The sequence below is a fragment of the Cinclus cinclus genome, chromosome 6 (assembly GCF_963662255.1).
Source record: "Cinclus cinclus chromosome 6, bCinCin1.1, whole genome shotgun sequence".
NCBI lineage: Eukaryota > Metazoa > Chordata > Aves > Passeriformes > Cinclidae > Cinclus > Cinclus cinclus.
The window spans coordinates 33312839-33326324 of record NC_085051.1 but is presented as its reverse complement, the minus strand read 5'-3'; the positions used below and the strand labels follow the sequence as shown (position 1 = coordinate 33326324).

At 34.2% G+C, this 13486-nt stretch overlaps 1 protein-coding gene across 3 annotated transcripts in view; it reads right to left on the bottom strand.

Moving 5' to 3' along the window:
• The window catches only part of DPH6 (diphthamine biosynthesis 6), a 193531-nt gene that overhangs the window by 138035 nt on the left and 42010 nt on the right, over positions 1-13486 (bottom strand). For all 3 annotated transcript variants that reach the window (XM_062494401.1, XM_062494402.1, XM_062494400.1), the window contains exons 4-5: positions 13076-13149; positions 10903-11021 (exon numbers count right to left, since the gene is read on the bottom strand). In XM_062494401.1, coding sequence (XP_062350385.1) covers positions 10903-11021; positions 13076-13149 — 193 coding nt within the window. The remainder of the gene's footprint in view (positions 1-10902; positions 11022-13075; positions 13150-13486) is intronic.

The following is a 13486-nucleotide window of genomic DNA, read 5'->3' as shown; positions in this document are numbered from 1 at the left end:
AAAAAAGAACAATACTAAAAGGCATTTCACTACTGTTGAGTTACACAAAGGAACCATATTTTAAATGGTTCACTTTGTACATATGTGTTAGTGTAGAATGAAGCCCTCACCTGAGGGGGCAACTACTTGGTATTACTTGCATTTATCAAGACCATTAGAAACGCGAGTTACATTTTCGTGGCATTACATTCAGCTAAAAAAATCCACATTCTCAAGCCTTATGTGGCTAACAAGAACATGCTTTATATATGTTCAGAATTTTTAAATCATCTTGATTATTAATAAAGTATTTTAAAATAAAAAAATCTATTTTCATTACTTAAAATTTCATATATATAAAAATAAATCATAATTACCGGTTTTAAGAAATGGTGGTATATAAAGGTCTTCTGAAAGCTACACTGAACCAAACTCCAACCCATAATACATGAACACATTGTAAAAGAATCATTACCACACACACATCAATAAAGTATGACTCAACGATTATCTGTTGATAATATAGGGGGGAAAATCTCCAGCCTTTCCTGACTAATCAATCCTACAATTCAAAAGCTTAATCTTGCTACCCAGTGACTTATTCCATAAAATAAAGTTAAAAACAAACCTCCAAAAGTGATATTATCATATTCTTCTTGAAATATCATATTCATAGAATTAGGATAGGCTTTTGGAGGAAAAAAAAGAACCTATTTTAAAGTTACAGGAACATGAAGTTCTCTTTTTTCTTGAGAAGTAATATTGAGAAGAGTAGTAAGTGCCATCACTATGAATATCAGGGACTCAGACTTAACTTCTGATGATGTAGGGGTGTAAAATGTGCAATAAAGTTTCTGGAAAGACCCTAATCAGCTGCTCACCAAGAGTAGAATTACTTAGAATTTTGAATAATAAAAGAGGCAATGAAACACTTTGGTTTTCTGAACCAAAATTAGTGTCTTTCTTCTCAATCTCTTTATCATAAAGAAAACAGGATTAACAATAAGATTATAGAACCTGTAAGGTAAATAAATACAGAGAGAAAACAAAAGAGTATAAAGGGTAAAGCAACCACCCTTCTTAGAACTGGAACAGAGAAAACAGGACTATTTTTGAAGGTAAATTCTTCTATTTTAAACGTGTCTTTTTTTTTTTTCCTAAGTAAACAAAATCAGCAATTCTCAGAAGGAGGTCAGGCACTATACTTTACACAGTACGGATAACAGAGAATGTTTCTAATAACACAGGAAAAGCCCATACACAACAGCATTAGCTGGTAATATAGGCTTATTATGTAGGAGTACAGGAATGTGTTATAACCTTCACCAACTAGAAATGCACATGCCACACAGATATTCTTGAACTGTAAATCTATACCTTGAGTTGCCTTGAGGTAAATTATTCCTGTTGTCATATTTAGCTTTCATTTCTATGAAGAGCTGTGAAGTGAACTTTTCGTCTGGTAGCATAACTTAACAGGTTCATTCTTAACTTCCTCAAAACTTTCACACATGAAAGGCTGTGTTAACAATGGAGAACTGGATGAATTCCTTGGATTTCTTTAAAAAAAATTAAAAACTTCTTAATTTTTGTATAAAAGTAATGAAAAGCTGTAAATACTGGGTATAACTGCACCTCTAAAAGATTTAAGATTAATATACTTCTAATTTATTGTATAAAAGAGGAAAATTCATGTGACTTGATTATGTACCAACTTTTCTCTTTTTCCTTTTTTTTTTTTTTTTGGTATGTGATAATTTATCCAGTGTGGGAATTGTACAGGGAAGGAACCTGTAGACACACTGTAGATATAGTAACTCTTTTCAAGCTAAGTGATACTAAGTGATAAAGTTATAAAACATTAATCCTAAAGTGGTTCTATCATGTATTTCCAGTGCAGTTTAACTGAGATCTCAGTTTATCTTCCTTCTTGAACATTCAAGTATGTTCTAAACTAGGTTAGACTGACGTCTAAAATTTGAGAATTCTGAGAGGTAAAACGATCTAAAACTTTTTATCGAGTGATATTATCTGTAATCTCTTGAGATTTTTTTTAACGTCAAAGAAGTTTGTGTTCTAGTCAAATCTAGGATTCAAAGCAATTTAGCACTGTCATTTCAAGAACAGAATCCTAGATAAATCTTTGAAGAAATTTTCTATCATTTTATCAGATAACAAGGCAATATTTCCAATCAGATTCTTTTAGAAAATTACAGAATCACAGAATGGGTCAGGCTGGAAGGGACCATAGTGGGTCATCTGCTCCAACCCCCCTGCTCATCCCACAGCACATAGAGGATTGATCCAGATGGTTCTTGAATATCTCCAGTGAGAGAGACTCCACAACCTCTCTGGACAATCTGTTTCAGTGCTCAGTCACTCACACAGTAAAGAAGTTCTTCCTCATGTTCAGGTGGAACTTTCTGTGACTCAGTTTCTGCCTGTTGTCTTTTGTCTATTGCTCAGTACCACTAAGAAGAGCCTGGATTCATTTTCTTTCTCTCCTCACTTCAGACACCTATATACTGAGATGAGTTAGTCATCTCAGTCATCTCTTCTTGAGGCTGACCAGGCCCAGCTCCCTCAGCCTTTCCTTGTAATAGAGATGCTCCACACCTTAATCATCTTTGTCACCCTTCACTGGACCAGATCGAGTGGCTCCTTGTCTCCCTTGTCCTGAAGAGCCCAGAACTGAACACAGCACTCCAGGTGAGGCTCACCAGGACTGAGTAGAAGGGCAGGATCACCTTCCTTGCCCTGCTGCCAATGCTCTTCCTGATGCAGCTCAGGATCCCATTGGCCTTCTTGGCCCCAAGGACACACTGCTGACTCGTGGACAGTTTGCTGTCCACTAGGACTCCCAGGTCCTTCCCAGCCGGTCAGCCCTCAGTCTGTGCTGGCACATGGAGTTATTCCTCCCCAGGTACAGGATCCTGCATTTGCCCTTGCAGAATTTCAGAAGGTTCTTCTCTAAAATGTTGGTAGGTTGAAAAAGATTGTGGAAGAACTGTATAATTGCTGAATAACAGCATTAAACTACTTTTAATCAAATGGAGCAAATGGTTCATCTCATTTAAATTAGTGACTGCATCAACTTCTTAGGACTTGTAATGGACCTAAAAAATTTAAATCAAAAGTTATTAAAGTTTCAGTTCATACAGGCACATATGTATGACTTTCCCGATATAAAATTTTTAGTAGAATATTTTAAGAGCATTGTTTGCATATTAATCTATTTAATTCAAATTGTTTAATCAATCTAGCACCACATGAATACAAATGTGTGTTAATAAAAAAATATGCGCTATTTTGTCCCTGTTACAGAATTCTGGTATTTCATGCTTTGAACAGTTCTAATTCTAGTAAGCTTTGTGGAAAATAATTGAGATTTCATTCAGTGGAAGAGGAAGAGGTGTGGTGCAAGTAGAAAAATCTGTGTCATTTTCATTAAATCCATCCCCATGCAGACAAGTTATAAACCTTTAAAAAGTCACAACCCACAAATAGACCAACAGAGGCTTCTGACAGCAAAGATCAATACATCAGCTACAAAATGTAAAAGGTCAGAGCAGAAATAAAGGATCAGACTAAGACAAGAAGTCCTGCAAAACTTCAATTTGGAGTGACCTGAAAAGCAAACATCTGTGGTTCTAACTACACAGATATGCCTTTAAAGGTTTGTCTTGTTTCAGCACATAAGTCTGTAAAGTAAATGGGCACCTAGAACTCAAATTGTATCAAATATTAAAGAGCAGCAAGTAATGTTCTAGTATGAAAAGCATACCACTTATACCTCTTTATTTTCATATTGTTAAGATTATTTCTGCTTTTTATATCTCTTATTAAGCTCTTTTTCTTCACTGTTTTTCAGCTCCAAGTTCTCGCTATTCTGTCTTTTTCACTATAGCCCATACTTTCCTTTCTGGTTCACTTTAAATGCCTAATAGTGCACTCTTAGCCTGCTGCTTCCATTTAAATTTTCCTTTAGATGATGTGATATCCCCAAACTGCAAAGTGATCTTTCCACTCTTAAGCTATCTCTCTCCTACTTTGTCTGTGACATCTCCTTAACAAGCACTCAGTAATGTCAGCTTTCAACTACTTTACTGTTTTCAGGCACATTCTCTTACTCTTCCTTCTAATTCCTGGTATCTGTTTTGACAACAACACCCTACCCATTTCTGAAAGTACAGGCTGAGTTACTGAAGAGGGAATCATATTTCTCTAACTTGTTTTTAAATTGACTTATGCAAAATCTCATTTTTTCTTTTTCTGTAACACATTTTATTTTCAAACATTTCTTTATACATTATATATGCACCAAAGTCTTTCTGAAATCTCATCTTTCACTGGTAACAAAGTATCTGCCATTCACATACAAGCATCAAGGCAAATACCATTCGAAACGCAAAAATTATTTTCTCATTTTCCTAAACTTTCAACTATGAATCAAACTTTTTCTTTACTTTAAGTCCATTCCTAGTTATTTTTTCTTTTACTCATCTCTTTTGCATCACATCTTAAATACCAAGCTAATTTTTTTTTGACTTCTAGTCTTGCATCCAATTTCCATTTATCTATGTTGATCTTTCCCTGTGTGAAACTTTTCCATCCGGAAAAAAAAATGGCCTGAGATAAAATGGCTTCTCTGTTTTTATAAGTGTTCCCAAGTCTTTTCATGCAATGTCTAGTGAACAAACAGGTGTGGTATCTTTGTTTTTGTTTTTAATCATAAATAAGATGAATTATGGAGATAAGATTTGTTTGAAAATTCAGTGACCACACCATATGCTAGCTAGGAAACAAGATTCAGAAGGGGGAAAAGGCTTATAAGAACACCTTTCTCAAAATACATCATAGGTAATTTATCAAATTTATAATCTGAGAAAACATGAAAACTAAAATTACTTAAAACTGATCTTATGTGTATACAAGATAATACTTTACCACTGCACAAGGATAATTTTTCTAATAAAAGTTTAAGGCCAGTTTTAGAATACATTATCCCTAACAGAATAGACAAGCATTAAAATTTGGCAGGACTTGATAAATATTATCAATAATTTTATCATTTACTTCAAATTATGATAAACAAAGTAATTGTTTAAAAAAAACAAGTGTTTAAAAATTAGATGTGGCACTTTGCAATATGATTTAATGGTTATAGTGCTACTCAGCTGAAGGTGGGACTTGATGACCTGGGAGTTCTTTTCCAGCCTTAAGGGTTCTGTGATTCCAAGTGTTTTCCATATTCATAAAACAGAATGTTATCAAGAGCAAATGTTGTGAAGACTGTCATAGATTCTACTACAGTTCCAGTGTCTGGTAGCTGCCCAAGGAAGAAAGCAATGCAATGATCACCTGTAAATAAGCTAAACTAGCTAAGAATAATGTCAATTATTAATTTACTTAGCAATAAGCAAGTAAACAATCCTTACTATATAATATGTAAGAAAGCAACTGGGATCTCATATTGATTTCATAGCAAAATGCTATTAAATTACTTTTGTTATGTTTGTGAATGGTCTGAGAATTTTTTAAAAAATATTTGGAAGGAGCAAGTATCTTCCCCTGTGATGACAAGGTCCTTCAATTTCCTAAAAATTACTTTAAAATTGCTCAGTACTAAAAACTAGAGACATATTTTCAAAAAACACTGTTTCTCTCTATTACACAGATGATGTGCTTAGACAAAACTCACAACCATGAATTTTACTGCAGAATATGATCTGCCATTGCAGCCAACCTAATCTAGTAGCAAGCTTTCTATAGAGAGTTCTGTCCCTCCTTGAAGATGTGGTTTCTACAATGCAAGTTCCCTGCACTCAGAAAAAAGCAGATCCTGCTGGAACACCTACATGCAGTCATAAAAACACTGGAGCCTTTACAGGGGCAGAAGCAAGCACAGACTTGTAGCTTTGAAGGGTCACCTAGAAGTAGGATGGAAAGACTGACCTTTCGGCAGCAACTTACTATCACTTTATCTGTACACTAAATTACACCCTTAGGAGCTTAACCAGGAACTGTGTGGCACTAGATGTTTTTTAATGTAGTTCTTTACAAGTACATCTTACCTCTGTGAAAACTAATGGGAATATAGTTATCAATTTCAGTCAGGATTTCACTTCTGTAACACTAGAGGCACACAAACAGTAACATAGACACCTAGGTGGTGAATCTATTAAATAATGGATTCATTACACTAAGAAGCAATATTCTTTTTCAATTAAAAGCTCATATCTAAAAACATGCACATCCCTCAACTATCAGGATAATAGATTCCATGAATAACAGGGGTATACCAATTTTCTAGATCATGGGAAGCAAGCATCAATATCTTCTCACACCAAAGTAGGTTCAAGTCAAATACACTTACTGCACTATACTACGTTTTAGTGGAGAAACTTAGGATTTCCTGACAGACAGGAGATGGCAAGGGCTCCCTAAGGACTCATTACTACATCGGGAAATAGCCTGGCTAAGTTGCTAAGGCTTTATATCACTTCAAAATTTAGGTTTCTACAGATCCTGTGATTTCCACTCTACCCGTAGCTGGGAATATGGAATGTCTAGAAGTACTCATAGCAGCTGGACCTCCAAGATAAAGACTGTAGTCATGAAAGAAAAGAGCTCCACTCTAGGTGTAGAAGAAGAGATTACAGGTGACCTTTCCCCTGATAAGTCACAGTTGTACTAATTACCAAGGAGGAACAGCCTTGTCCTAAATGCAGCTGTGCAGCTGCACAGCTGTTGCAGCTGTGACTAATAAAGGTAAGTGTGCTAAAGGGGGTAGGTTTGGGTGGTCAGGAGGCTCTTGCAGGGAGGGGGCCTGGAGGAGCCTGACCTGGAGGAAGAAGAAGGAATGATCCAGAGAGAGACTCAAACAAGAAGGAAACAAGGAGAGGTGCTGTAGTGCAAGATCTGCTGTGAGGTCAGTGTGGGTCTGATGGAGTCAGAGCCTGCAGTCACAGCTGAGCTGGGTGAAAGCCTCTGTTCAGAGTCTGCAAACCAACACTTGCAGTCACAGTGCAGCAGGAAATAGCCACAGTCAGAGTCTGCAGCTGGGCCCTACAGTAGGAGCTTGCTGCAGTCACAGTCAGGATGGCTGAGCTGTAAAGAAGAATAAACCAGGACCCTTTTCACATTGTTGAATGAGAATCTGTGTTTTGGGTCATTTCTACCTCTAATGAGAGGTCTGCTGTAACACTCCACTTCATATGTTAGCTGATCAGCCCTGATTCAAAGTTTTAGCTTTTATTACTGTTCAACAGTTGAACAGTGAGTGCTGTGGTATACTTTCTTTCCTGTGGTCCAAAGAGCAGCTGGATGTCAGAAACATGATTTAATCATTTAATCAGAGTTTTCTTTCTCAAATTATTTTTTCTGTTATCTGAGCTCATAAAAACAAGGTGGGTTTTTCAGGTATTTAATTAAATAATTAAGGAATAGTTTACTATAACCAAGCTGGGAAGATGCTGCAATGTATAAAGCAAATAAATGTGTACTAATTCCCTCAAAGATAGGAATTTGAGTTTATATTCTGATTTTGACTGAAATGTTTAAGAAGCAAATTCCCCTATTCCTCAAATATATTCTCATATAAATGTGAAATGAAATTTGTCATATCTTAAATTATAGAGGTGCTTAAGTTTTAGTGTTAATACTTAACAAGACTTGGGTATAGTTAACTATATAAGTAAACTGAAAGTAAATAAACTTGAACGCTAAGTTTTACTAAGGATCATACTGTAAGGAACTCAAAGATTCCTTCCAAATGTAACCCTTCTCCTTCCCTCACTTCCACATATGTATTACACCTGCTACTGCAGCAGGAACAATTTGCTTTAGAATGAGACACAGTTAAGACCAATATGTAAAGTTATCAAGATTTAGAGTTGAATCTGTTATATGCATACTCTGCAAGTTAATTAGTGTTAGTTAACCTGCAAAACACAAACAAAAAGGAAGGAGATCAAAAATGTACCTTCTTACTGTGTTGTATTACACAGTTGTTCTATTACACAGTGCTATATTACAATGTGTCACATGAGCAAGGGATATCACTGGAATTTCAGGCACACACACATTAAAAACAATCAGTAATAGCTTCCATTTTAGTTGTTACTGAGTAACCTAATCCCAAATTTCTGTATTTCCACTGAAGAGGCATATATTTTAAAGATAAGAGTATGATGTGTCATACAGATAACTTTAGAAGCAAGAAAATGGCACTGAAGATAAATATTCAGAAGTAGCTTTTATACATATATATATATAGTACTCAGGTTTGCTGCTATCTCATGGAATGTTTTTCTCTCATCATTAAAGCTTCAGAAATACACTGAAATACACTCTAAAGGGAAGAAAGCCCATCTACTTATAGATCAACAGAAGGCGTGTGAAAAAGGTTGCTAACAATACTTTTTTTTTTTTTTTTTTTTTTTTTTTTTTTTTTTTTTATAAAAGTGAGAGCAATTGGCATCCCATCTGGAAAACTATGCTACTCTGAGATAGAAAACTCTTGCCACTGGCGAAGTTTATGGTATTAATTTGTAATGGTGGATTTAGGGAAATGTACTGAAGTAATGCTCATTTACTTGCATAATTATGTGTTTTCTACATAAAACGACAGGCGTTTACCTTGTCAATACCGGCACGGAGTTAATGGAAAACAGGACAAGGCGGGTGTACAAGTACGCCAGTGCTGATGAATGTCAAGCTCAGGTTACAGATTTGCTTCTTGCATTAACAACTGTACAATGTATCACCTAATGCATTACCCTTCAGACTCTTACATCTGTTATTTTAAATATTTTCATTGCAGTTCAGCTTTGACTGTTAATCTAAAAGGCAAAAAGTTAAACTGTATCTTATCATCTTTGCCACTTGATACGTTAAACAGCCTTCATACCTTAAATCCACTTTAATAAGGCATGCAATTATTAAAGCATTACAGAATGGCCCCAGAGCACAAAAGCTCCATTAAATTTGCTTACATCTAATTACATCTGCCTGAGGCAGGTGAGAAATTGACTCTGATACGATCTTTCTTTTACCTGTAGCCAAAAAAATAAAAAGGAAAAATAACTTGGAGTGATTTTCTATCTAATTGCTATCTACAAGTATTTATGGTATTCACTCTTCCAATGAATAGCCCACAAAGCACTCTTTGTGCACTAACCAGTGCATTCTAAGTTTTTTTAAGATGGTAGAATACAAAAGACAAGCTTATCTTGCTTCAGGCATGACAGGTCATCAATGATGTCTATTTGAGAAACAGTTTTATCTGTTATTTGAATAATATATTTCCTTTAAAAATAATTGACATAAAAAACATGTTACATATGCTTTGTGGTCTTTACTTTTTTTTCATGCCAGTATAAGCAATGAATGCATTCTATTTTATGGAAATATAATGTAAATATAAAACATATACTTTACATGGCCTGAAAACAATTATTTCAGAGACCTTTTCTTTCTCCAATTTAATACCAAGTGTTTTGTAGTAGAAAACATGGCATTCAATTCCTATATATTTGTAACTGAAATCTCAAAAATCAGGAAAATGCTAATGAATTACATTGCTTGTTACCTGTAAATGAATGAGAGCATGTAGTATTTCTAATCATCCTAGTCCTTCTCTTAGCCCTAGCAGATCCTACAGAACAACAGACCGAGACCATCATAGTGACAATGTAAAAACTAGTTAGAAACTATATCAGGTAAAGAGAAATAAACTAAATTTAAAGAATTAATTTATTAAAAAAATTAATTTAATCCATCCAGTCTAAAGGGATTATAATTCAAATCTTGCTTAACAATGAAGGATAAATTACTTTATTATAAAGCATTCTTTGAAAGACATATCAAATAAAAATTTAATTCTTAGATAAAATAATTATCAGCTATTAGGTATTTAATGGGAAAGTCGCACAGGTAAACCAGCCACTGGCAAACCAAACCACTGGACTTCTAATGAAAGATTATGCAACACTATTTTCCAAATATAGATCTTTAACTATTGATGCCACTTGGATGATACAAACCACTTGTTGCTACAGTGGACCACACATGTCATATATGGGTTTATAGTCAACCCCAAAAGAAAAGGTCTTTTGGTCACATTTTATGCTTAAAAACTCATTTGCTAATCTGAAATAGAAAACTGCATAGAGGCCTAAAAGGAATATATTGCATTAACATGTTTCACATGTGATCCTCAGGCTTTTAGAGAACATCTTTCTACAAGTCTTCTTATGAAACTTCATTTGACCTTACCTTTACATTTAAGCAATGAACAGGTTAACTTTCATATTGATTTGCTCCAAGTTTTATAACTTCATTTTATATAGCTGCTAATGAAAATGTTGATTTTTTCTGGTAGGATAAACAACATAATTTGAAATACCAAAAAATAAATTTAGAGGCAATGATGAATTACTTCTGTTTGCTCTTATGATTTACCAACTTCAAATCTGCTGTTACACAAAATATTTTGACTTAATGATTATATCTTGTTTAATAATAACTTGTATTTCTATTGAGACTTTCATGGTTGCTTTGTAATATTGTCTAGTCACCAGCCTGTGTCATCTATAAGTGACAATACTGTGAACTACTGAATTATACATGGATCTTTACTGCAAATCAAAACCAGAGCAAAAAGAAAGAGAGGAATTTAATGGCTATGTTAGGAAGATCTACTTTCCACTCTTCCGCATCTCCTTTTAAGAATGAATTGCATCCAGTTAAAGTAATTATTCAGATATGACAACTGGTATTTGGCCATTTATTATAATTTTCTTGACATTAACATTTCATATCCTGAAACATGCCACCAAATTTCTGTTTTCCTCTGCTACACTAAGGATTTGTACACGGGAAATTTCAGTAGATGATATTGCTCAGAATCTGAATACATACCAAAAGCTGCCACCTTTATGATTATGGCTTGAATGTTACATGATATCATTTCTTTAAGCAGTATTTCCTGGTTGCAATGCCAGAGGTATGCTAAAGGTTGAAGATTAAGCCTTCTGCACCTGAAAAACAAAACCAATTAGATAAAGCCAAGTATTATGCTTTTAAACAGGTTTATTAATGTAAAATTAGCGAAAATTTCCTATTCTGAAATAATTTTCTTCTGTAATGTCAATTAAAACACTTTACTATTTATATGTTTCATTATACACATTAAGTCTAATATGCATTTTAAAAAAATAAATTAATATTTCTGACCATAATGTGTCTACATATGATGCAACTCACTGAAGTAAATAGATCTACATGGAAAGACAAATAAAACCATAACAAAATGTGTTCCTAAACCTTTTGGACCCAAAGCAATTAGCACCTTAGGAAGTCATCACTTTTGTGAACACAGCTAAGGACCAAGTTACTGCTCTGTGATAAATGGTTGCACATGTCACTAGTATGATATGTTGAATTTCTTGCTGTGATTTGGATCAACACCCAAGGGAAAAGAATAATTCAGAAAAATATATACAGCCTATGATACAAATTAACAACATTTTACTGTAAAGTTAATAAACTGTTTTGATACATATCATCTATAGACAGCATTTGATACACAGCATTTATTTATCACATTATATAATCATGAATTTGCATTATTGATAGGTAAGGTTTCTGTAAATCGTCAAGAGCCATCAGTTGGTGATTAAATGTGTAAGGTCTAGCTCTGAAAATCTTTAACATTTAACTAGGGGACTAGCTCAGAGCACTTAAGATTTACATTTATTTGTGAATTATCACATTTTTTTCTAATATGTGGTCTTTCTTACATATATGGGCATTCCTCCATATGTTGATAGACCCACTAGTATGATTGTCAAGACTATATAGTTAAATGTATGTTTAATGTTGACATGTAAATGCATAGTTAGCACCCATATAATCTGACTGGTTTACTTATTACTTTGATATGCTTTAACAGAGCACTAAGTTTTGTAATAGAACTCTTCAGCAGCTCTGAATGTAAAGTAGTTACTTAGGTACCTAACTTCAGCTGAATTAATTGGGATGGTTCATATGCAACCTTATTGTAAGGCTAAATCTACAGATCAATGTCAAGTATTTTACTACTGAGCAACCTTTGAAATAAACATGCCTGAAATACTGTGATTTCCTGACAATCTTTTAGCTGTGGTAAAGACTTAAAACTCACAGTCAACAAAAGCAATCTTTTTTTATCCTACTAATAGAGGCAATTATTAAAATGTTTAAGTATGAAGAAAAAGGAGTTATTTCTGACTGCAATTTATCCATGTAAACTGCTAAGAAAACAAATGTACTCTGTAACTTGCTGACGTGAGCTGAGTTGGCATAGCATTAATTTTACCATCCTTAAAATTCATAAAGTATTCCAGATAGTTACTTTCATCATCAACAAATAATTAATGAACTCATGAAACTATAATTAACTTTTAACACAAGGTGGTTTTGCATTTCATCAGACATACAGTGAAAATCTTTTTCAGATCAAATAGAGGCCTACATTACAGACACAACTACCATTACATAATGCTCTTTTTAATTAAGACTCTTAAAAGAATCACAATTTATATGGACTACTGTGCACAACAGAACAACAGAAATGACAAATGGAAGATCCTTATTAATAATAACAAATTTTAGATTATGGAATTAAAGGAAGATGTGCACAGAAAGATTCTCTTGTATCTAATTCCTGGTAACTCAGAGAATATTCCTCTATATCAAAACACTGGTGAAAAATAAAGGGACTTGACCACACACTGTAGTCATTGTAACTGGGTGAGCTTCCTGTTGAAATCAAAGAACTGAACTATTTTTATAACAAAATTCTGGTTATTTTCAATAGATGAAGAGAGACCTGAAGAGCAATCAAAAACTCTGGTATAGTCTCTACTAGATTTATACTAATGAACATATGGTATCAGGGGAAAATGAATAAAAGAAAAACCTGTATTAATGAATAAAATGCATTTGGTATCACATGAGAAATCAGACAACTGTCTCTGCTTCAACTTTGAGTTAAAAACCAGACAAATGCTCTCCAGAGTGCATATACTGAAAAAGACTGGTATTCTCTTACACATCTTCCACTCGAACTCTCTGATAGTCAGAAAGAATGGCTCCCACAGATACACCCTCTACTCCTTCTTTGTCCTGAAAAAAAAGGCATGGAATATCAGTGAGAGCAGTCTAAAATGATTTAAGATGTAGAGATTCAGTATCTCTACTTGCAGATCAACCAAGAATTTTTTTTTTTTTCCTGTGCCTAGTACACAGATCAGAATAGGCTGGAATGCAGCTGTTCCACGGAAGACAGCAGCTTAGCTGACCTACTACATGGTTATATTATACTACGTTATACTCTAATGCATTCTCTTTATAATGTACCATTCTAGAGAAGAAATAACTAAGGTAACTGAAAAGTATCAGACAAATTAAAGTCTTCCATCCTGAAAACTCCTTCCAGATTTTCCCTATAATTGAGATGTTA